The 25,333-nt window shown below is 47.3% G+C and overlaps 1 protein-coding gene across 1 annotated transcript in view; it reads left to right on the forward strand.

Moving 5' to 3' along the window:
- The window catches only part of LOC128852369 (collagen alpha-1(VII) chain-like), a 134,886-nt gene that overhangs the window by 97,174 nt on the left and 12,379 nt on the right, over positions 1 to 25,333 (forward strand). Inside the window, 11 exon segments of the mRNA XM_054068800.1 lie at positions 2,793 to 2,849; positions 3,019 to 3,090; positions 4,674 to 4,745; positions 5,241 to 5,276; positions 12,263 to 12,343; positions 13,713 to 13,766; positions 14,126 to 14,179; positions 14,891 to 14,953; positions 16,124 to 16,186; positions 21,500 to 21,616; positions 25,087 to 25,164. Coding sequence (XP_053924775.1) covers positions 2,793 to 2,849; positions 3,019 to 3,090; positions 4,674 to 4,745; positions 5,241 to 5,276; positions 12,263 to 12,343; positions 13,713 to 13,766; positions 14,126 to 14,179; positions 14,891 to 14,953; positions 16,124 to 16,186; positions 21,500 to 21,616; positions 25,087 to 25,164 — 747 coding nt within the window.

A 25,333-nucleotide genomic window follows, 5' to 3' on the forward strand; every position in this document is an offset into this window, starting at 1 on the left:
TGTGTCCAGTTCTGGAATCCCCAACAGAAGAAGGATATGGAACTGTTGGAACGGGTCCAGATGAGGCCACGGAGATGATGCAAAGGCTGGAGACCTCTGCTATGAGGACAGGCTGAGAGAGTTGAGGATGTTCAACCTGGAGAAGAGAAAGGTTGCAGGGAGACCTTATAGTGGCCTTTGGATACCTGAAGGGGCTGCAGGAAAGCTGGGGAGGGACTTTTTATAAGGGCCTGGAGTGACAAGACAAAGCGGAATGGCTTTAAATTGGAGGGAGAAAGTTTAGATTAGACATGAGGAAGAAATTCTTCATGATGAGGATAGTGAGGCACTGGCACAGGTTGCTCAGGGAGGTTGTGGCTGCCCCATTCCTGGAGGTGTTCAAGGCCAGGTTGGATGGGCCTTGGGCAGCCTGAGCTAGTGGGAGGTGTCCCTGCCCATGGCAGAAGGTTGGAACTGGATGATCTTTAAGCTCCCTCCCCACCCAAACCATTCTACAATTCTGACTTTGTGATTACAGACTGTGTGGTTTTCTGTGGCGGAAAAAGGTTTTCAGGATTTTATCATTACCGGTGAGCAGAGGGACAATTATTTAAATGGCTCAGTGATCTTAAAAGGCAGAGGCATACATGGTAAAAAGTATCGTGTGTGTTTCCAAATATCTAGACACTCAGTGGTTTTATAGGGTCAATGTAGTTGCATGCGCGTGAGCAGAGCCCACCCAGCATGGAGCACTCAGCAAAGTTTCCAGGCAATTTATTGAGAGCAGCCCTGCAGAGAAGGACATGGGGGTCCTGGTGGATGAGAAGCTGGACATGAACCAGCAATGTGGCCAACCGTATCCTGGGCTGCATCAAAAGGAGTGTGGCCAGTGGGGTGAGGGAGGGGATTCTGTCCCTCTACACTGCTCCGCGAGACCACATCTGGAGTCATGTGTCCAGCAGCTCTGGAGTCCTCAGCACAGAAAGACATAGACCTGTTGGAGTGGGTCCAGAAGAAGCCCACCAAAATGATCAAAGGCCTGGAATGGCTCCCCTGGGAAGAAAGGCTGAGGGAACTGGGGTTGTTCAGCTTGAAGAAGATAAGATTCCAAGGAGTCCTTACTGTGGCCTTTCAATACTTAAATGAGTCTGACAAGAATGATGGGGAAAAGCTTTTTAGCAGGGCCTGTAGCAGTAGGACAAGGAGGAGTTGTTTTAAACTGAAAGAGGAGAGGTTTAAACTAGATATTAGGGAGAAATTTTTAATGCTGAAGGCGGTGAGGCACTGGCCCCGGGTTGCCCAGAAAGGTGGTAGATGCCCTATCCCTGGAAACATTCAAGGTCAGGTTGGATGGAGCTCTGAACAACCTGCTCAAGTTAAAGGTGTCCATGCTCACTGTAGGGAGGTCAGATTAGATGACCTTCATGGTCCCTTCCAATCCCAACCAGTCTATGATTCTATGATGAGATGCGAATGCCTTTCGTTGAAGAGGACTTTAAATTCTGCCTTTGATCCATGCTGTTGTGTGTACTGCCACCCACATGCCTGCATCAAGATCACACTGCCAAAGAAACCTTCAGGATTTGAGCCTCAGAACCTCATATCTTCTTCTCTGTGTCCCTGCTCAAGCATTTGGCCAGCCCTAGGGTGAAGAGTTTTCCTCCTGTCTAACAGGAGCTTCCTTTGTTGCAACTTGTCCTTTCACTGTGTGCATCCAAGAAAAGAGACCCATCTTCTCTGCGTGCAGGTAATGGAAGACAACGCGTAGATGTCCCCTTCCTTCTTGGAAGTCTCCACTGGGTTCAATCTACTTTGTCAATGTCATCCTTGCACTGGACACAGCGCTCGAGGTTGAGCTTGCATGAGAGTTTTGGCAGGATCCTAGAAAACAACAACAACAAAAAGTCACTGCAGCAATTATTTTTTCTGGGGCACAGAAATGTGACTTAAGGGAGGAAGAAAATTTCCACTGATTTTGGTATAACCACCTCACCTCGAAGCATCCCACAATCTTAAACCTGAGCTGGCTCATAGCAGCTAATGTGAAAATAATTCCCCAAGCGCTTCAGGAAAATGGACAGAAAATGCTGAACTTCTGCCCAGTGTTTTGTTAACTTCCTTCCTGTCTGCAATGGCTTGTTAGAAAATGAGGCTTTTGAAAACCTACATGACAATTCTGCCTTTGAGTCATGCGGTATTAAGTGATTAAGGCTGATTTGTTTCTGAGGAAGCTTCTTTCAAAGGAGACTCACTCCAGAGACATGTCAATTCTTAATCCTCTTCATGATGAGGCCCCAAAACACTTCCAAAGCCGAAGGAATGCGTAACGCGTTTTCTGAATAATTGCTTAGTAAAATATAAGGTGAGGAGTAAGATAAAACAGGGTGGGGGGCGATGATTGGCTTGGGTATGTTCATGGAATCATAGAATGGTTTGGACAAGGGGGAATGGCTTTAAATTGGAAGGAGGAAGATTGAGATTAGACATTGGGAAGAAATTCTTTCCAATGAGGGTGGGGAGGCCCTGGCCCAGGTTGCCCAGAGAAGTTGTGGCTGCCCCATTCCTGGTGTTCAAGGCCAGGTTGGATGGGCTTTGAGCAGCCTGGTGTGATGGGAGGTGTCCCTGCCCATGGCAGGGGGTTTGGAGCTGGATGATCTTTAAGGTCCCTTCCAACCCAAACTATACTATGATTCTGTGATTCATTCTATGTGTGAATTACCATTTTGTCATCATAGTAAGTGTATTTCTATCCAGTGAGATCCACGAGTCCTTGAATCACCAGGTGCCTACATCTCTGTGTCTCCTTTCTCTAGGGTGAGCCCACGACTATTTTGGGACCCCAGGGGTATAAAGGCAGTAAAGGAGATCCTGTAAGTTTGACTTTTTTAAGCTGTTACTTACTCCAAATTGGTGGCATCAGCAGTGGGCACAGCTTGGGATAAACACTGTAGACCAGCCCTTTGGTCCAGAGCCAGTGGCTGAGAACCAGGTTCTTCTAGGAGAGAGGCACAATCCACTAATTTCTGTCTTACCTTTCAGGGTGAACGGGGCCTGCCGGGTTTTGATGGAGACAAAGGCGAGAAGGGAGAAGATGGCCCTGTAGGAGAAAAGGTATGGACCTCCCAGTGCAACTGAGAGAGACAGCAAAAGGTCAGCAGTTGTGCGAGGAAGGGACTCGTATCTCTGCACCCTCCTTTCCCACATGCCTGCTGGAAAATATAGTGCGAGGACAGACTTCTCCAGCTCTCAGCATAGAAAGGGAGAGGACGATGCTGGAATGGGGCTTGGGATTGCGACAGGCATCCAGTTTACCTGGAGTCAGGTCTGTAGTTGTGGAACCATATGAAATTGGAGTCTGCAGTACAGGATTGTTTGGGAAAGCTGACCATTCCATTACTGCAGCACTGTAAGAGTCCTGCATCTCCCTCTCCCTTCAAGAGCTGGCAGTGCTACTTCAAACAAAGCCCTTGTGACACTTTCCTTAAGGCTTGGTTGAATCCTCAGTTCCTGTTCTTCACACAGGGCGTCCCCTGGGTGGTTGCAGAACAAGTCACTTGCCTCTCTGTCTGCCTTTGCTCTTTGAGAGCACCCTGTGGAGGTCTCAGGTCTCAACCCATCACCACTCTGCTGGGAGGAATCACGTAACTCTCCCACTTGCAGACTGAATCACTGATTAAAACATCATGTACTAATCACCCCTATTTTCATATTATGTTAATGCTTTTTGCTCCGGAAGTCTGACACAGGATCGTGACTCTTCTGAATAAATATAAGTACCTACAAGAGCATCATCTCTTGTCTGAGCTCTTCACCCAGCTCCAGTTCTTTTCCATGGGGACCAACTTATTCAGTGTAATTCAAGGTGGGAATTGCCTGACCCAATGTGGGCATCTCATTTGTGGAGGGACAAATCGTGTCCTGACTGTGATTGATTGTACGGATGAGGTTCTCAGCAACTGTAAAGAAAACCCAGGGAGATGTTCCCATGGTTGGTACCTGTTTTTTAAGCCAGGTGAAAGCCCACACGTGATATCTGTCAGATTGTTCTTTAACTGAAAAATAATGTTAGCATCTCCTAAAGCAAGAATGCCTCTTGGCCAAGCATCTGAGTGACTTGGTATGAAGTCCCAGGGTAGTATCTCCACCACCAGTAACTCCATCAGGGTCTTGTTCTTTAGTGCTTCATGCAAACATAGAATCATAGAATGGTTTGGGTTGGAAGGGTCCTTAAAGATCTCCCAGTTCCAACCCCCCTGCCATGGACAGGGACATGTCCCACCACACCAGGCTGCTCAAAGGTCCATCCAACCTGGCCTTGAACACTTCTAGGCAAGGGACATCCACAACTTCCCTGGGCAACATGTTTCAGTGTCTCACCACCCTGTTTGTGAGGAGGCAGCTCATCCAGAGACTGTGAGACCCTTTTCTGCTTGTTTTCCTTCAGTTCCCATCATTGGGCACTAACTCTCTTACAGGACAGTTCACTGAGGTTTTTGTGGCTGGTGGCTTTCTTCTCTAGCAGTGGCTGCCATACAGACCTTTAGGGTCCCTGGAGCTGAAGTCTGCTAGAGAAATTGTGCTTTTTGTCATCTTCTGCCATCTCCGTGGGTTCTTCTACTTGCCTGTCTCAGGGGGGATATCTTCAAGAGCAGTAGGTACTTAAAATATATTTGACAGGGATTTTAATCTTTTAGGGAGTCAAAGGTGAAGCTGGGTCCAAAGGAGTGATGGGACTTTTTGGTACAAGAGGACCAGTGGGACAGAAGGTGAGTACAGTAAGCACTTATGTTAAGGCATCCCCTGCAAGAACTGTCGTGTGAAATCTTATCACAGAATATAATTCCAGATTCCCTCTCCAAAATTTCTGATTGAAATGTTACGGCGTTAAAAAAAAGAGAAGAAGTAGCTGCACTTTTCCAGGAGAGCCCTAAAGACTTGTCCTATTTTGGAAAGCAGTAGAGAGCTGAGACATCTTTCCTAAGCTAAAACAGTCAATAATGACTCGCTGAAATGACAGTATGCAGGTGGGAAGTGTCAACTTCTCTCTATGCTCCAGTTAACTAGAACAGAGATCTAGATTCATTCACTCAGCTGAGATGTTTGGGGGATCCTACCTGACCCCTCCAGCTTCTGCTGCAGACAAGTCCCCAAAGGTCCCCTTATCTCCTCTTCCACATCTGTAGGTATCTCCTACAGCAATCCTCATTTCCAGAGGAAACTCAGCTCTTCCTCATGGTAACTTGTCATCGCTTTCCTTGCAGGGGGAGCCAGGAGAACCAGGCTTGCCGGGCTCTGCCGTGAGTTGGATCATGCTTCTCTGCCTTTCATAGAAAGCTAGAATGGTTTGGGTTGGAAGGGACCTTGAAGATCATCCAGTTCCAACCCCCCTGCCATAGGCAGGGATATCTCATGCTAAACTAGGTGCAGAGCTGGGCTTACCACTGCTGGTCCCCTTCCCACAGCCACATGTGTGGGTTACAGGGTGGGCTGGCGATGCTGGCTTGGTGCTGCTCTGCAAAGCCCATGTTAGAAGAGGATTTACTGGAAAACCACCCATGGGCAGGGGAGGCCATAGCCAGAGGTATGTTTTAATAGGATGCTGCATTTCACATAAATGAGCATGTGAAATATGCATTTCTTTATTATTTTTAGTGTCTTTAGTGTTTTAAGTGGTATTGCCAGACATGAGTAGATGATGTTTCTTGTACAAACAGCTTACGAATTGCACGACAGGTTGTATATCCCATGAGAAATGTAGACATCCTTAAGAGATTGGGCTACAAGTGGCTGTTCTCAGTGCTCCATGGATGCATGTTGCTCACCAAAGGGAAAGCAGTTATCATAGAATCATAGAATGGTTTGGGTTGGAAGGGAGCTTAAAGATCTCCCAGTTCCAAACCCCTGCCATGGGCAGGGACACCTCCCACTGGATCAGGCTGCTCAAAGCCTCATCCAACCTGGCCTTGAACACCTCCGGGAATGGGGCAGCCACGACTTCCCTCGACAACCCGGGCCAGGGCCTCCCCACCCTCACAGGAAAACATTTCTTCCAAAGATCTCATCTCAATCTCCCCTCTTTCAGACTAAAATCATTCTCCCTCATCCTATCCCTGCAATCCCTCATCAAGAGCCCCTCCACAGCTTTCCTGTAGCCCCTTCAGGTAGTGGAAGCTGCTCTAAGGTCTCCCCAGAGCCTTCGCTTCTCCAGGCTGACTTAGCTCAACTCTCTCAGCCTGTCTTTGTACGGGGTGTGCTCCAGCCCTCAAATCATCTTCGTGTCCTCCTCTGGACTTGCTCTAACAGATCCTCTAACATCACTGTTAGAGGACATTATTAATCTTAAAAATCACCTTTTTTACTGGTGAATTGCAACCAGAAAGAAGAAAAAAAGTGGAAAAAAAAAAAGATAAACTAATTTTAGGAAATATAAGCATGTTCAATTATTTTATTGCAATAAGAAATATCAGTATTTTCTTAACCCACTCCCATTTTATGCCTCGTCGTGTGTGAGTGGGCGATTCTCAGCAGCACTCTGTTGCTGTGAAGGCTCCACAGCTGTTTAGCTCTGCCCACAAATTACTGGTCACAGCTCTGTAACTATCTACAAGCCTGTAATCCAGCCTGCTAATTGCTCCCTGAGAAAAAAAAAAAGCTCTCATTCAATTAATTATCTCAACTCCTGCCTAATTGTAAACAACCTTCTGAGCACTTTGCCAAAGCGATGAGGCTGTAATGTGCTGCAGGATCTCGGCACGCTGCAGCCTCATTTGGGATCGACGCACGTAGGGACTGGATTGAAATTGCTTTCTAGTGGATACCTCGATCCACAGGTGACAACCAGGAGTAGAGCAAAGGTGTTTGTTGAGGCTGTTGAGTGCAAAGGAAGCACAGCAGGACTCCACCATCCTCACCAGCAACCATCCAGTCGTGACTGGATGATTGGAGTCCAGAGGAGGCCATGGAGATGATCCAAGAGCTGAAGCACCTCACATATGAGGACAGGCTTAGAGAATTGAGCTTGTGTAGATTGCAAGAGAAGCCTCCAGGAAGACCTTAGAACAGTCTTAAAGTACTGAAAGGGCCTACAGAAAAGCTGGGGAGGAGCTCTTGATCAGGGATTGCAGGGATAGGACGATGGGGAACAGTTTTAAGCTGAAAGAGGGGAGACTGAGATGAGATCTTTGGAAGAAAACTTTCCCTGTGAGGGTGGTGAAGGCACTGGCCCAGGTTGCCTGGGGAAGTCGTGGCTGCCCCGAATCTGCAGGTATTCAAGGCCAGGTTGGATGGGGCTTGGAGCAACCTGATCCAGTGGGAGGTGTCCCTGCCCATGGCAGGGGAGGTTGAACTGGATGGGCTTTGAGGTCCCTTCCAACCCAAACCATTCTATGATTCTGTGATGTGCTGTTTTCTGCTGACACCCACAGGGATCGGCGCGTAATACAATTAACTACCAGAAGTTGGTATCTTGTCAATCAGTATTTGAGGAAAGCTAAGTAATCTTTCTTTTGGAAATATTTAGGGCTTCTGCTGGTGCAAGTTAATGCCATCTGTGCTGTGCTCGGAGCTAGACTGAGATAATAGAGCTTGGCTTTCATCCTTCATTAAGTTTCTAAAATTGCAAAAGTCAGATTAGAGCTGGGGCCTTGTTAGAAGAGCCGTGATATACGACGTCCTGGATGAAATTCATCTGACCTCAGGTTACATATCTGCCCTGTTCGCTTCCCACATCTCAGCGAGCCATGCTCAGGCTTAGTTTATTGGCAGCTCTAGGGTACTCTTAGAACATGATTCAAATCATCTATTTCAGATATCTGTGTTAGGACGCAATATCGCAGTGTGACTTGTTCTCCACGAGCCCAGGTCTCCCTTTATCTTCTAAGTGCTCACAGATGCTTTGATTATTTTTTCCCCAAGTTATTCTGGAGAGTTAGGCTAAGCTGTCTCTTGCCCTGTCTTTAGGATGGGAGGAAATTGTTCAGGACAAAAGAAGGTGGCCTCAAGTCACACCAGGGTAGGTTTAGATGGATATTAGGAAAAATTTCTTTACTGAAAGAGTGGTGAAGCATTGGAAGAGGCTGCACAGGGAAGTGATGGCATCTCCATCCCTCAAGGAGTTCAAAAAACATGCAGTAATGGCACTTTGTGTAGATATGGGACATGATTTAGTAGGCTTATTGGTGTTGTGTGATGACTGGACTTGATGATCTTAGAGGTCTTTTCCAACCTTAACAGATTTATGATTCTGTGTATCATACCCCAAGTCCTCTTCTCCCCCTTTCTTAAAGTTAGACACTACTTGGTCGTGTCTACCTGTATCGAATCTGTCTTATGCAAAGTCTCAAAGTTAATGGCTAGCAGTCCTTATTTTCTTTCATCTCCCTCTAATTCTGCTTTTCGTATCCACAAATTGCCACTAATTCATTGTGAAAATGTGCTGTCTTCTTTCTGTCCTGCTGAATTCACCCTGATTAATTTATGGAGTCATAGAATCATGTGATTGGAGAAGACCTTTAAGATCATCGAGTCTAACTATACCTGTCCACTACTAAACCAAATCCCTGAGCACCTCATCTCCTAAAGGAATGAGCCACATCTTCTGGACACAGCTAGAAATCTCTACCCAGATATCTTGGAGTCTTTGCAGGAGGATATCAGGCTGATCCGCCTCTGTGATGCAGTGACTGAGAACAAATGCTTGTTAAATCTGCGAGGATTTTTGGGGAAGGATGCTCAGAACTGCAGTAAATAATTGTGGGCAGGACAGTCTGGATACAAGACACAGCAGAGAAGGCTTAAAAACAGAGGTGAAACTCTCAGGCTGAGACTCACAGCTACTTCATATGCATCATCCCATCAAATATTGAACACTGAAGCCCAGGAGGTGGGAAATCTTTTAGCAGAGGCTGCAGCCTACGTCATGGTATGAAAATGCATGAGCCCTTTGTTGTGTGTCTTCACACAGCCTCATCCTTTTGGGGTGTGCCGTTGGGGCAATGCTGCTTCTGACGGGCTTCACACTTTCCTAAGGTCACCAAACTCATTCTCCAGCTTGTTCATCTGAGTGGAAATGATGAGCCTGGAGACAAGGCAGGCTCCTCCCTGGCTCCAGCTCAGAGCTTCGCAGGAATTTGTGCCTGGAAGGAGAGTTCTTCAGCAAGATGTCCTTGCGTCACAGACAGTGCTCAGGACTTATGACTAAGCCTCTGCGTTACGGTGCCTTCATGGTACCTGGTGTCTTTGTAGTTAAATAAGGCCTGTTCCAGCAACACTTTATTAACAGAACCAAATAGCGAGAGCCATTTCCAGTACTCCACCAGTAATTGCATTTAAACTGCCATTTTAGTAGCTTTTATTGCCCAGCCTTTATTTGCCTGGCAGAACACAGAATGTAAATCTGAGAGAACAAATTTCCATTCAGCTTCTTTCCCTTGTCTTGTGCTCAAACATTTTCCTCTTCTTCTCCATCTTTTTTTTTTCTCCTATTCCATCTTTTTCTTGTCCTAGATGCAGACAACCTTGAAAAGCATCACTTCTCTGACTTTCTCCCTCTCCAGCAGGAGCAGGGACAGACCTGCTGTCATGTTCATGCCTTATTATAAAACTTCCTAGTCCATATGACAGAGTCTCTTCAGCCTATGATGAGTAGAAATTCACCTACGTGAGATAAGACTCAGGCCAAAAACTTGTTTGTGTTTACTGGACCAAGTAGGCATAGTTTAGACGCAGCTACCTTTCAGCCTACCAGCATATATTGTGAGCTTAACTCTTCCTCAAGCCATCTGGGCTCCTTTGAGGTCAAGAGCAGGCAAGAAGCGTTTCATGATCAAAAGTAGATAGAAGACATGAGAGCTGGACGTGGGTAGGTGGGGAAGCACAGGAAAACAAGGAAAGGTCTCCACTTGACAAAGGAGACCATAGAGACAACTAAGAGAAATATTAAAGCTATTTGGGAAATCTGTAAGTACTGCCAGCTTCCTTCAGGATCATTTAGTGCTCAAGAATAAGCTTTTTAGCCCATCCCCTTGCACACAGGTGTATAAATCCCCAGCCAGATGGATCTGTACCCAGCTCAAAGCTATCTCAGAAACTCCATGTGCTTGAAGGTATTTAACCATCAAACCAAAAGGTTTATTACCCTCCAAGCAAGCAATCTGTCCTAGTAAACAGAGAAAGTCTAGTTAGATGGCTTTTTTATGGTCCTTTTTTTATGGTACTGCCTCAAATGGAGCTTTATATTGATCATGTTTGTAAGTACCTAGCAGTAAATAAAAGAGCTTGCACGAGATGTTTGTACCTGGTAGCATAGGCAGTGCTTGAGGAACATAGACTTCACCTGATCCAGACGTGACCAGCAGCACCATGAAAGAGCACCTGATTGGCTCTGAAATGTAAAATACATTGAGGCTTGGGGAGGGGTTTGAAGAAGCAACATGTTTTCCAGAGGAAGACCTGAGATTTTATAGCTGGGAATGAAAAGGTAATGAGTGTATCCACACAGTCTGACCCACCATCAAGAACAGCACCACACCACTCATGTGTCTCTGGTATGTTTTCTTGTCACTGTGATTGTCTTTGAAGTGTCCATTCATCACTAAGAGGGGGAATAATTGGAGAGGCGATGAGTTTGCTTAATAAATGTGGTTCCTTTCAGCAACCAATTAATTCCAAGTAGAGAATGACACTTGTTCATTTCCTGAGCTGCTTAAACAGCCAATTCATTCTCCTCTGAGTGAGCTGAGCATGTACAATCAGTCTCAAGTGGGGATGAATCCAATTTCATCTCACACATACAAGTTCTGAAAACTGCAGTCAAAATTGGCCAGAACAGATAGGCATTTCTAGTAACTTTTAGTTTGAAACAGTGGGAGAACCCATACAAACCGGCTCCGATGCTGGAGGTGGCTCCAGTGTCCCGCACTGAGCTGCTAATTGGCTTGATGAACTGAGAACCTCCAAAGCGTGGCAACATGGTGTGTTCTTGGAGGAACACACCTCTGTCTGGACTGAATGGAGATCTCTCTTTTGGCTCTCAGCTCTGCAGATTGGAAATATTCTCCAAAATGCAACTGTGAGCAATTCCATCCCTGGATCCACTAATTCACCAAATCAAATTTCACCACCCAGCACTGCTTTCCTCAGCTGACTGGATCTGAAGCTCTGGACTCAGTGCCCAGGGTTGTGTGCACCCCTCTAAGACACTTAACAGTGTGATGCTGCCTAATTAATGCCTTTGCTCCTATTTTCAGCTGCAGTCATCACCACCTCAATGTTCTTGGCCCAGGACTACTCTTTAGCTGCCATCTACTTCTGTTTTCCAGGCTGTACTTATAGATAAATCAACTCACAGAGTGCATTTCCCCGATTTCAGTGCAGGATGTGGGATGATGTGATTGAGAGCTGCCCTGCAGAGAAGGACTTGGGGGTGCTGGGCGATGAGAAGCTCGACGTGAGCCAGCAGTGTGTGCTCACAGCCCAGAAGGCCAACCGTGTCCTGGGCTGCATCAAAAACAGCGTGGCCAGCAGGTCGAGGGAGGTGATTCTGCCCCTCTATTCCTCTCTTGTGAGCCCTCATGTGGAGTATTGTGTCCAGTTCTGGAATCCTCAACATAAGAAGGAGATGGAGCTGTTGGAACGGGTCCAGAGGAGGCTGCAAAGATGACGCAAGGGCTGGAGCACCTCCCATATGAGGACAGGTTATGAAAGTTTGGCTAGTTCAGCCTGGAAAAGAGAAGGCTCCGGGGAGATCTTGTAGCGACTTTCCAGTACCTGAAAGGGCTACAAGGAAGCTGGGGAGGCACTGTTCACAAAAGCTTGTAATGATAGGACGAGGGGCAATGGGTATAAACTGGAGAAGGGCAGATTTAGGCTATGCATAAGAAAGAATGTCTTCACGATGAGAGTGGTGAGGCCCTGGCCCAGGTTGCCCAGGGAGGTTGTGGCTGCCCCATCCCTGGAGGTGTTGAAGGCCGGGTTGGTTCTAGCAGCCTGATCTAGTGGGATGTCCCTGCCCATGACAAGGGGTTGGAACTGGATGATCTTTAAGGTCCCTTCCAACCCAAACTATTCTATGATTCTATGATTTGCTAGTGGCTTGCAAGCCCATGAAGAATGGAAGCTAAATCTCAGCCTCAGGTCTCGGTGCTGGTATTAGGGTACCTTCTGACCTCCTACTATTCCAGACTTTTACTATTCCAGGCTCTTCCTATTGAGTTTCCATCCTGTCCCTCACCCACCTCCCTGCAAAAGCTGACATGGAAAATACTTTTTCTCCTCTTTCTTTCAGGGTACAGCAGGTCTTGATGGAAAGAATGGAAACAAGGGAGCCAAAGGCGACAGAGGTCTTCAGGGGCAGAAGGGCAAGCCGGTGAGTAGTGGGAAAGGGCACGGTTTATTTGGCAGGTAGAAAGAGGCTCTGTGCCTTTCTCAACCCTAAGTTCACTTCTGCTCCTGTGCCCCACGTGCATTATTAGGGTAGCCAGTTTCTTGCTCAGGAAAAGTCTTTCCAAGAGAGAGATGAAAATGCTCCCTAAACCTTGAGTTTTGAGCACCACGGTATAAAAAGGATCTAAAGCTACTGGAAAGTGGCCAGAGGAGGCCACCAGTTTGGTGAAGGGTTTAGAGAGGAAGCTGTACGAGGAGTAGCTGAAGTCGCTTGGTCTGTTCAGCCTGCCAAATAGGAGACTGAGGAGGGACGTGATTGTGATCTACAGCTTCCTCACAAGGGGAGGAGGAGCAGGCACTGAGCTCTTCACTCTGGTGACCTATGACAGGACCCAAAAGAATGGCAGGAAGATGTGCCAGGGGAGGGTTAGGTTAGACATTAGAAAAAGGTTCTTCACCCAGAGGATGGTGGAGCGCTGGTACAGCTCTCCAGAGAAGCAGTCACGGCCCCAAGCCTGACAATATTCTGGAAGCATTTGTCCCTCAAAGATGTGGTGTGAATGTTGGGGCTGTCTTATGCAGGAACAAGAGTTGGACTCAATGATCCTTGTGGATCCTTTCTAACTCAGGACACTCGATGACTCTATGAAACCTCCTGGAGAAGTCTCTAATGCTCATCCTGGCCTGATTTTTAGGAAGTGCCAGTCTCTAGATGCCAGCAGAGAATCTGCCAATGACTCTAGCAATAGGATAGTTTTCCCCATGTTTCTCAGCATGAATTTTCTTTTGTTACTTACCAAGGCCCAAACCTCAAGTTCCTTCATGTACCAAGTCTAGTTCTCCTTGATGCTGACCTGCCTGATGGAGACAGCAGGGAACAAAACAGTCATTTGCCAAAGCCCTTATAGACCTCATTTTCCTGAGAGGTTTCCAGAGCTGCTTCTCTTTCACAACAGGATGCCTTTCTCACCCCCAAATGTTTCTTCACGTGTGTAGGACTTTGGCTCCACATTACTGGGATCCTGAGGGATCCAGACTTTGAATGACAGACTCAACCTCCAGGGTCAGGGACCAGCAGAAGAGCTGAGGGAGACCATCTAACATCTCCACAGTGCAGGTCCTCGTGATTGTTGCCACTCCAGCCCTGTCACAGTCACCCATCTTCTGCAAGGTCATTCCCTGTTCCACCCCAGAGCTGGCTGCATTTCTAGCAGCCAGGTGACTGTGAACTGCTAATTTTCAAGGACCTTCTGGTTGTTAAAAGCACAATATTAATGTAAGGTGGTGCTATCACCTGCGTTCTCAACCTTTCAGGCTGTGCATGATATGTTTGTCTGTTTTTTTTCACGTAGGGAGAGAAAGGTGATCCTGGGACCATTGGTGAGACTGGGCAGAAAGGAGCCAAGGTAGGAAGTGGGTGAGATACTGTGAAACCGCCATCCTTGGAGATATTCAAAAGCTGTCTGGACATAGTCCTAGGCAACCAGCTTTAGGTGGCCCTACTTGAGCAGGGGAGTTCAACAAGATGAGCTCCAGAAATCTTTTCCTACCTTAAACACTACATGATTCTGTGAAATCAAGTTTGGGACAAACAGAGAAAAGAGCTCAAGCTCCAGGTTCTAGAAGGGCTGATGGGGAAAGGTGCTGTGTGCAAGGGAAGAGGTTGTAGGACTACACCAGGGTTAGCCCTGTGTGCACATAGGAATCTTCTCTCCTGCCCTCACCTTGATTTATCACCAATGCCTATGCTCTGCTTTATCCTCAGGGCTTACGAGGGCTCCCAGGACGTATTGGTGCTCCCGGAGCTGAGGGCATCAAGGTGAGCTCAGCCCAACTTTCCATCCTGCTCTGGCTGCTCCATTTCCAACCATGGCTCTCACTTATCCCCAGTATAGCATTAACATGACAAAGCCACCCTATCTCTTGTAGGAGAAGTACCTTTTGGTGGTGTGAAGCTGCAGGCTTCATCACAAGAGGATACGGCCGTGCAGAGCAGGTTTTAAGACTTGCAGAGAACTTTCTGATAATCTGTGGAAAAAATAACCAGACTGTCATAAACCCCTGTCCAAATTCCCTCCTGGTCTGTGGCTTAGCAACTCTGTTCGCTATTACCGTTGGACACAATGCTCCAATTGGCAATACCATTGGTCTTTCCTTTATAAACAGGGTTAACGACCCTTAATGGTCTCTTTATGAAAGGTTTTGAAAAGCTCTTGATAGCTGAGCCAAAGGGATATTATTATTATTATTGTTGTCTTTATAACTATTGTCGTTGTTATTAATATTTCCCTTCATCAGCCTTGGCCTGTTGGGTAAAGGAAGTGCTGCTCAGTGAATTTCCCTCCTGTTTTCAGGGTAATGTAAAATTCATACTGGTCTGAAGTAGGACTTTGCTTAGGCTTTCTGTTACCAGGACTGGCAACATGTTTCCTCCTCAAGTACCACTTACCTTGCCGTTTTAAAGCCATTTTTCCCAATATTTTATGGATTGTGTGGACTTAAAGCCCATCTGTTGCTTTTTCATCTGCAGGGAGATACTGGCAGTCCTGGAAAACCAGGAATCCCAGGAGCAGATGGACCATATGGACCAAAGGTAAACATCTTTTGGTTGACAGCCAACTCAATCTTGAGCCAGCAGTGGCTCAGGTGGCCAAGAAGGCCAGTGGCATCTTGGCCTGTATCAGAAACAGCGTAGCCAGCAGGAGCAGGGAAGGGATTGCGCCCCTGGACTCGGCATTGGTGGGGCCGCACCTCGAATCCTGGGTTCAGTTTTGGGCCCCTCATTTCAAGAAGAACATTGAGGGGCTGAAGCACATCCAGAGAAAGGCAGCAAAGCTGATGAGTGGACTGGAGAACAAATCTTATGAGGAGTGTCTGAGGGAACTGAGGTTGTTTAGCCTGAACAAAAGGAGGCTGAGGGGAAACCTCGTCACTTTCTACAACTCTCTGAAAGGAGGTTGTAGCGAGTTGGGTGTTGATCTCTTCTTCCAAGTGACAGGTGATAGGATGAGAGGAAATGGCCTCAAGTTGCATCAGGGCAGGTCCAGATTGGACATCAGGAAAAATTTCTTCTCTGCAAGGGTCCTCAGGCACTGGCAGATGCTGCCCACGGAGGTGGTAGAGTCCCCATCTCTGAAGGAGTTTAAAAGACAGGGAGATGAGGTGCTCATGTAAAAGATGGGTAGATGAAGAGATCATTTTGTAGTGCAGAGGTACGGTTGGGCTTGATGATCTCAAAGTTATTTTCCAACCTAGTGATTTATGATCTAAACTATGCACTTGCCTACAAGTAGGAGGTTTCCTAAAAGCTTTGCAGATGCTACAAATCACCTCTGTAATATGATTCTTTCTTTCGAAGGGCACCAATGGGGCACAGTGGTAATGGGCTGACAGTTGAATTTGATGATCTTAGAAGTCTTTTCCAACCTTAATGATTCTATGAATCTATTCATATAAGCCAACATAAGCTAACACAGATCTCAATGAAGATGCTTGGACATCTGGGGTGGGAACCTCTTCGCTCACCTCTGCAAGGCTCAGCCAGGCTCACCCACACCAGCCCTGGTGCTCCAAAGGCATAATTCCATATGTCAAGTAATGGGTGTTTTTAATGACAGATCTTTCATCTTCCTGAGTACCAGCAACGTGCAGGCCGGTAGATCCTTCTCAGTCACGTTTTAATCTGAAGAAGAGATGGTTCATTCAGTAAATTGCAACCTTGCCAAGTCTACATTGGCCATGATTTTTTCTTGGCTCCCTCCAGGGTGAACCAGGAGCATCAGGAGACGATGGTGCCGTGGGGATTCCTGGGGGAAAAGGAGAAAAGGTTGGTACTTGCCAGACTGCATCGAGCTACTGTTTATAAAAGAATAAATCCTACATCCAGAAGGTTGAGTTAACGAAATTATAAACTTTCTACATCACTGGTACCCTTTCCAGTGGGCAAATGTCAGCTGTCTGGAGCATTAAGGCTGGGACCGCAGTTGGAAAGGAAAGGAGAGGGAAGTCACCTTGAATTCACACTCTGCCAATATACAAAACCCCAGCAGGGTGGCTGCTTAGTGTGAACAAAAGCCATCCAAATCCTTAAAGAGGGATTAATTATCAGAGTTTATTCAACACCACCATGCCCAGGGTAGAGGAAAAATGGGATACTGTGGACTAGAAAAAGCAGATAACACTGCTGCCTCCTGGGCAGAGTGGCCATGGCAGTGGGAAAGGTCTCCAAGCTGACCTGAGGAGTCCCCACCTTGATCACTCCCCAATGATCATCATTCTCTGCATTGTCTAATTTTCTATGTCCTTACCTAAGCGAAGTCTAGAAGTCTAAAAGTTGTACCTTTCCAAGGAGGGGAAAAAAATGGAGTTTCAGTCAAAATAGTAAGTATTTTGGAAAAAAAAAGAAAAACACACAATAACCCCAGCAGCCTCCACCAAGGCTTTTTGCATTTTCCAGCCTCTTGGGCCCTTCTTGCATTAAGCTCCATCATTTGGTCTCCAGCTGATTTGGGATCTTAAAGAATTTGTTGCTTTTATTGATAACAACTCTTCTAGGCCTCATGCCATGATGGTCATCTGTGTCAAACACTAAGTCCTTTTCTTGTTAAGCAACACCTCTGAATCACTAAGACTCTGAGTTGTGAGTGCTTGGAGACTGGGAGATTATTTCTGCGGAAATACGACTCCCATCCTCTCCTGTTCTTCTGTCCCACAAACATCTGCTTTTGGCCACTGCTGAAGGTTGGGTGCTGGACAGACTGGAGGTCTCTCCTTCTGCTGTGCTTAACGGAAGCCTTTTCTGTTCACAGTAGTTCCATGAAAACGCTCAATTGTGCAGACAAGTAGGACATAGGGACATAGATCTTTGGAGCAGTGCCCTCGCACAAACCCAGCAGGCTGCTGGAGCCAATGCGGCGGAGCAGCTTGATCCTATAATCTGTGAGGCAGGGGGAACAAGAGATGGGGGATGGCAGCAGGTTCCTGTCCGGCGTAGGAAACCTGCTCCCCCCACCCAGACAATTAACCCCCAGATAGCCCTCAGAAATAAATATGAAATGCTGCAGGTAGAACCTATTCCCCAGGAAGAAGCAGTGGAAGAAGGAGATGGTCCCCACAGCCTGGAAACATTCCCTAGGCTCCAGCATCCTCGGAGGGCCCTAAAAACATCCTCTGTCAAGAAAAAGAGGAGAGTGATCGTCTTAGGGGATTCCCTTCTTAAAGGAATGGAGGGTCCCATCTGCAGACCGGACCCGCTCCACAGGGAGGTCTGCTGCTTGCCGGGGGCTTCAGTGAGGGATATCAATAGAAAACTCCCTTCCTTGGTGAAGGAAACGGATTACTATCCCCTCTTGGTATTTCAAATAGGTAATGATGACTTACAGCGCAGAAAGCTGAAAGCCATCAAAAGAGACTTCAGGGATTTAGGGAAGATGATTGAGGGCTCTGGAGCGCAAGTGGTGTTTAGCTCCATCCCAATACTAAGGAATATGGAGCAGGAAGTCAGGAACGTACAGATGATTAATGCCTGGCTCCGAGCCTGGTGTGAGGAGAGAGGCTTTGGCTTCTTTGATCATGGGGTGACCCACCCACCCCCAGGTTTTCTTACTAGGGATGGGTCATACTTGTCTCGAAGGGGAACTAAAGTTATCTCTAAAAATCTGGTTAGGCTCTTAAATAGAGCTTTAAACTAGATGTGAAGGGGGAAGGGGAGGAGACCAGGCTCGTTGGGAATGAGCCTGGAAGTGGGAAACCAGCGGCTGAGAAATGGTGTGCTGGAGAGGACCACCAGTACACCACAACAGGGCAAGTGAGGGCGAGTATAAGTGGGGACAGTAAGGATAAAACTGGGTCTGTGGAATTAGTTATTCCAAGGACCAGTCAATCGAGAATAAACTCTCTTCCCTTTATGAGGGCTGAAGGTTCATCAGCCCAGCTGAAGTGCATTTACACCAATGCACGCAGCATGGGCAATAAGAAGGATGAGCTGGAAGCTGTTGTAGGGCAAGGTGACTATGATGTCATTGCCATCACAGAAACGTGGTGGGATGACTCACATAACTGGACTACAGCTATGTTGGGATATAAACTCTTCAGGCGGGACAGGAAGGGTAGGAAAGGAGGTGGGGTAGCCCTCTATGTCAAAGAGTGCTTTGAAACTCTCGAACTGGATTACGGTGAGGACGGGATCGAGTGCCTATGGGTTAAAATCAGAGGAGCCCACAAGAAAGGGGACTTTGTGATAGGAGTCTGTTACAGACCACCCAGCCAAGAAGAAGCTGCTGATGAACTCTTCTATAAACAGCTGGGGACAGTCTCTAAATCTCTGCCTCTTGTCCTTGTGGGAGACTTTAACTTTCCGGATGTCTGCTGGGAGTACAATACAGCAGAAAGGAAACAGTCTAGGAGGTTCCTGGAGTGCATCGAAGACAACTTCCTTGCACAACTGGTTAGCGAACCAACAAGGGAGGGTGCCTTCCTAGACCTGCTGTTTGTGAATAGGGAAGGTCTTGTTGGGGATTTGACGGTTGGAGGACGCCTGGGATTAAGTGATCATGAGATGATAGGGTTTTCAGTTCTAGGTGGGATTAAGAAGGGGGTTAGCAAAACAGTCACATTAAACTTCCAGAGGGCAGACTTTGGCCTGTTCAGAAGGTTGATTAGCAAAGTCCCGTGGGAAACAGTCCTTCAGGGCAAGGGAGCCCATGAGGGTTGGGCGCTCTTGAAAAATGAAATCCTATCAGCTCAAGAGCAGGCCATCCCTGTGTTCCGGAAAAGGAGCCGGCGGGGGGAAAAGCCAGCTTGGTGGAGCAGGGTGATCTCAAGATGCGTCAATAAGAAAAAGAAGCTCTATGTGCTCTGGAGGAAAGGACAGGCATCTTGGGTGGACTACAGGGACGAAGTGAGATCGTGCAGGGAAAAAATCAGGAGGGCCAAGGCCCAACTAGAATTAAAACTCGCTAAGTCTGTGAAAGACAACAAAAAGTCTTTCTACAAGTACATTAACAGGAAAAGGAGGACGAGGGAGAATATCCAGTCTCTAGTGGATGCAGAAGGAATAACAGTGACAGGGGATAAGGACAAGGCTGAGGTACTTAATGCCTTCTTCGCCTCAGTCTTTAATAGCAAAGAAAGTTGTTCCTTCTGTTTACAAATCCAAGAGTTAGAGGGGCAGATTGAGGCTCCCGTGATCCAAGAGGAGGCGGTTAGAGACTTGCTTGCCCAGCTAGACGTCCACAAGTCTATGGGGCCGGATGGGATCCACCCAAGAGTATTGAAGGAACTGGCGGATGTCCTTTCCAAACCCCTATCCATCATCTTCCAGAGGTCCTGGCTGACTGGGGAAGTTCCACTAGACTGGAGGCTGGCTGATGTTGTGCCCATATACAAGAAGGGTTGCAGAGAGGATCCGGGGAACTACAGGCCTGTCAGTCTCACCTCAGTGCCAGGGAAAGTCATGGAACAGGTAATCTTGAGTGCTATCATGAAGCACACGCAAGAGAACCGGGTGATCAGGCCCAGTCAACATGGGTTTACAAAAGGCAGATCTTGCCAAACTAACCTGATCACCTTCTATGACAAAATCACTCAACTACTGGATGGGGGAAAGGCTGTGGATGGAGTCTTCTTGGACTTCAGTAAAGCCTTTGACACAGTTTCTCACAGCATTCTGCTTCAGAAACTGTCAGCCTCTGGCCTGGACAGGCGCACACTCTCCTGGGTTGAAAACTGGTTGGATGGCCGGGCCCAGAGAGTGGTGGTCAATGGAGTTAACTCCAGCTGGAGGCCAGTCACAAGTGGGGTTCCTCAGGGCTCAGTACTGGGTCCAGCCCTGTTCAATGTCTTTATCAATGACCTGGATGAAGGCATCGAGTGCACCCTTAGCAAGTTTGCAGATGACACTAAGCTGGGAGGAAGTGTCGACCTGCTGGAGGGTAGGGAGGCTCTGCAAAGGGATCTGAACAGGCTGGACTGCTGGGCCGAGACCAATGGGATGAGGTTTAACAAGGCCAAATGCCGGGTCCTGCACTTGGGGCACAACAACCCTATGCAGCGCTACAGACTGGGGGAAGAATGGCTGGAGAGCTGCACAGAAGAGAAGGACCTGGGGGTGCTGGTTGACAGCCGACTGAACATGAGCCAGCAGTGTGCCCAGGTGGCCAAGAAGGCCAATGGCATCTTGGCTTGTATCAGAAATGGGGTCACCAGCAGGTCCAGGGAGGTTATTCTCCCTCTGTACTCGGCACTGGTGAGACCGCACCTCGAATACTGTGTTCAGTTCTGGGCCCCTCACCACAAGAAGGATGTTGAGGCTCTGGAGCGTGTCCAGAGAAGAGCAACAAAGCTGGTGAGGGGGCTGGAGAACAAGTCTTATGAGGAGCGGCTGAGAGAGCTGGGGTTGTTTAGCCTTGAGAAGAGGAGGCTGAGGGGAGACCTTATTACTCTCTACAACTACCTGAAAGGAGGTTGTGGAGAGGAGGGAGCTGGCCTCTTCTCCCAAGTGACAGGGGACAGGACTAGAGGGAATGGCCTGAAGCTCCGTCAGGGGAGGTTCAGGTTGGATATCAGAAAAAAATTCTTCACAGTAAGAGTCATTGGGTACTGGAACAGGCTGCCCAGGGAGGTGGTCGAGTCGCCTTCCCTGGAGGTGTTTAAGGAACGGGTGGATGAAGTACTTAGGGACATGGTTTAGGGAGTGTTAGGAATGGTTGGACTCGATGATCCAATGGGTCCTTTCCAACCTTGTGATTCTGTGATTCTGTGACATTCGTAGGCCAGCTCTTGGTAACTCCCTTTCTCATCCTCAGGATTCACGGTTTTTTACAGGGTTACAGACTGAAAGACTCCACTTAGATATGCAGGGAAAGTTAGGCGTCGTCCCAGAGAGGAGGGTAGGGTGTCCATGTCACCAAGAAGCGAGGTGCCTTCTGGACAAGTAAAGGTGGAGAGCATAGGTAAAATGATCTCTGCCATCCTACTAATGCTCTGTTAAAAGCACAACAGCAGCCAAACTTGGTTGTAGGATAAGGGTCTCCTCTTATTGCCAATGCCATGAAAGTACTTGGGCAATGTTTGACTGGCACATCTCTAAAACCACCTGTACTTGATAAAAGCTCTGACCTGCTCTCTCGGTGATTCTCAGGGGGCCAAGGGAGTTCCTGGCTTGGGAGGCTTCAAAGGACAAATGGGATGGCCTGGGAAGCCTGGAGTTGCTGGACCAGATGGACCTCAAGGGCCACAGGGCAAACCAGGGCCACAGGTGAGCAGCAAGTGGTCTATTGCGTGCCTTAAACCCTGGTGAGATCTACACCTTGCATTCTTATGTAACATAGCGTCCCAGATGTGCCCCCCTGTGTCACCATGTACACATGCATCTCCCCACCACTTACAAACTGGCACCTGACTCTCCCACGCTGAGGTGGCTGTGAAGTCTGCTGTCTTTTGGTGTGATCATGGTCAACTTCTACTTCTTCTCTTGGTGTGTTTACCACCAGAGATTTTTATTTCTCCACTTTCCTCTCTTCTTTCTTTGTCTTCAGTGTAAGATGTGACCTCTCAGTGAAGAAAGGAAGGCTGATAATTTCAAGTTAGCAGGGCATCAAGTGCACCCCTCGTGTGCTAATTATCTGGGGAGCAGGATGCCAAGCTTTCAGAAGGAGCTGGTGGCTTTCAGACCCTGGTTGCGGGCCATACTTAATAAGTGTCTTTGCATGCAAGACACGCTGGGCACCTTTTGAAATGTAACAAAAAAGACTTGGAAATGACACTTACTAATAGTATTTATGAGCAGGAACATGCTGCCCCCAGCTTCTGTGGTAATGAAGAGTGGCTTGCTCCTGTCAACACAATGTGGAGTGACGATGCTAGAGATTAACACTAATCACCTGCCTTTAGACAACATCCACTAAGTAATAAAGAACTTTTCAAGTGAAAGAGGACTGGAAATGAAAATACCCTTCTCAGTTGGGCTGGTGAGACTGGCTGAGTTTCAGGCTTGGACAAGATTCATTTCAATTCAAATACATGAATTAACGTGAAAGAACCAGGAACTAAACAAAAGCTGAAGTTGGGTAACTACCTGAAAGACCATTTCCCATAAGCTGTCTCAGAGTTTTCCTTTTTTTAAATCCTGCCAGCCTGTGAGTCTGGCAAATATTTGCTGTACCGTGTTTCACTCTTCTGTAATGCATCCTTATACAACTACATGTAAGAATTTAATCCTTGTGTCTGTGCGTAGTTTTATGTGTATATAAAAATGTCTTCACTGAAAGAGTAATGAAACATTGGAAGAGGCTGCCCAGGGCAGTGGTGGAATCTCCATCCATGGAGGTGTTCAAAATGCATGTAGATGTGACACTTTGGGACTTAGTTTAGTAGGTGTGGTGGTGTAGGGCTGACAGTTGGACTAGATGAGCTTGGAGGTCTTTTCCAATCTTAACGATTCCATAATTCTCTATGTGTGCATACAGACTGCATGTGCACATTTACACACGTGGTTTCTGTAATACTTGAGTTTTCTGCTAGATGGGAAGTAGATTGTACTGCTGAACTAAAAATAAGGAAAGGAAGCAAGACAGCCTGGCAGGATTTTCTTAGAATCATAGAATAGTTTGGGTTGGAAGGGACCTTAAAGATCATCCAGTTCCAACCCTCCTCTTGTCCTATCTCTTGTTACTCAGGAGAAGAGACCAAAACCCACCTCACTACAACTTTCTTTCAAGAAGCTGCAGAGAGCAATGAGGCCTCCCCTCACCCCCCTCTTCTCCGGGCTAAACAACCCTGGTTCCCTCAGCTGCTCCTCATTAGACTTGTTCTCTAGACCATTCACCAGTTTTGTTGCCCGTTGTAGCCCAAACTCCAGTCGTCAGTGATTATTCTTCACCCAGAACGAAAGACATTCAACAACATGGAGAATTTAGCTGATGTATTGCTGTATCTGACAGTTCAGGACCATGCTGGAAAGATACTGGTTTGGCTTTTGAGGACAGAAGTTGGGACAGTTCAGCCTCAACTTTGTGTATAAGTCTGAATGAGCCTGGACCTCACTAGACCAGCTGTCCTGGGTTTCAGAGCTCTCCCTGTCCAAGAGTCCTTTGCAGGACTTCTGACTTGGGTGGTATAAAGGTTTCTTTGTAGGCTTTATTGATTCTTAGCCTGGTTTTTCTCCATATGGAGGAGGACCATCGTGGGAAAGTCTGTACCCTGCTCTTTGGAGCCACAAAACAAAAACCACTGGCGTTTAAATCTTAGTAAATACATGATTAAGGAAGGGAAAATGCAGGTGGTGCAGCAAGGTCTGCATTGCATTAACAGTCAAATTGAACATCCATATTTTGTTCTGAGACATCGTCATTTAAAGGCTTAACCTACAGCAACCTGGTACATGGTGCAAGGGGACAGAGGATGCTCTGGGCCTCCCGCATTATTCAAGAGCTACAGCTGAATGCTGTCCAGGACTTCACCTCTGACAGGGTGATTATAGGACGATTGCTCTCAAGCCTTCCCCTAAAGTGCTGCAGATGTAGAAAGACCCTTCCAGAGCATTAAAAAATGGGCTTGATTCTGCTTCAGACTATAGCAGCAACATTATTCTTCTTTCCCCCACCCCCCGAGGCTGTACCTTGCAATGAAAAATGTATCAAAAGAATCACAGAAGGGAGGAAGGAGCCGAAAGTACGAGATGCCCTCATGTATGTTTAAAAAGGCTGGAAGTTTTTATATTAGCAGTTACAAGCACTTCATGCTCAGATAGCCGTGTATGAGATAATAAATGGCTTTTGTTTGGACACTGATTAAAGAGAGGCTGTGAGATGCCACTTTCTACACCCACACTACTACTTGTCTTTTCCCTAAATTAAAAGAGAAAGTTCCTGGGTCTGAATTGCAGCAGTGAGACCACCCTCCTTTCTAATGTGGGAGGGTATTATCTCTGTCTGCAAGCCCTTCTTCTCTTGCTGAGACTCTGTTTCTCAAGTTAGTGCCAGCACAGACAGCATCAGAGAGCGAAAACTGCCTTCTACCTGCACAGCATCCATCCTTTCTGCAGGGAGGGACTATAGGAAACTCCTCGTGGTTGCCCAGGGCAAAGGGGGCGAAGCCCAGGGCTCTGACCTATCACATCTGATCTGTCTGGGGAGCATCTGAATCCAGAGAGCTCTGAGAATCTTCTCAGGTTGGGCTTTAGGAAGAAAACGCCAACCAGTGGTGTGGGATATCGTAGAATCAAAGAATGATAGAATCATAGAATATTTTGGGTTGGAAGAATCCCTAAAGATCACCCAGTTCCAACCCCCCTGCCATGGGCAGGGACACCTCCCACTAGATCAGGCTGCCCAAGGCTCCATTCAACCTGGCCTTGAACACCTCCAGGGATGGGGCAGCCACAACTTCCCTGGGCAACCTGTTCTTCAACCACTCTCGTAGTGCAGAAATTCTTCCTATGTCTAGTCTAAATCTGCCCCTCTCCATTTTATACCCATTCGCCCTCATCCTATCACCACAAGCCTTTATGAATAGTCCCTCTCCAGCTTTCTTGTAGCCCCTTTCAGGTACTGGAAGGTCGCTATAAGATCTCCTGGGAGCCTTCTCTTCTCCAGGCTGAACAAGCCCAACTTTCTCAACCTGTCTTTGTGTGGGAGGTGCTCCAGCCCTCGGATCATCCTTGTGGCCCTCCTCTGGACCTGGAAGGTGCTCAGGTGATGCTAACAGAGCTCTCCTCTTCTTCTCTAGGGTCCACGAGGGAGAAGAGGGAGACCTCAGCTCTGTCTCAAGGGACCCCCAGGCATGGATGGGCAAAAAGGAGAAACGGTCAGTATGAGAATAAGGCAGCCTCCCCTTCTGGTGAGGCTCCTCAATACCTTTCAGCCTCGCAGAGCTCTGCATCTGAGCTGTGAATGAACCCTGGCTGTTCTAGATTGCATTGCTTGGGTCTCTAGATTTTGAAACAATAAGAGCTCAGAGAGCATTCTATCCTCAA

This window comes from Cuculus canorus, chromosome 1 (genome assembly GCF_017976375.1).
Source record: "Cuculus canorus isolate bCucCan1 chromosome 1, bCucCan1.pri, whole genome shotgun sequence".
Classification (NCBI taxonomy): domain Eukaryota; kingdom Metazoa; phylum Chordata; class Aves; order Cuculiformes; family Cuculidae; genus Cuculus; species Cuculus canorus.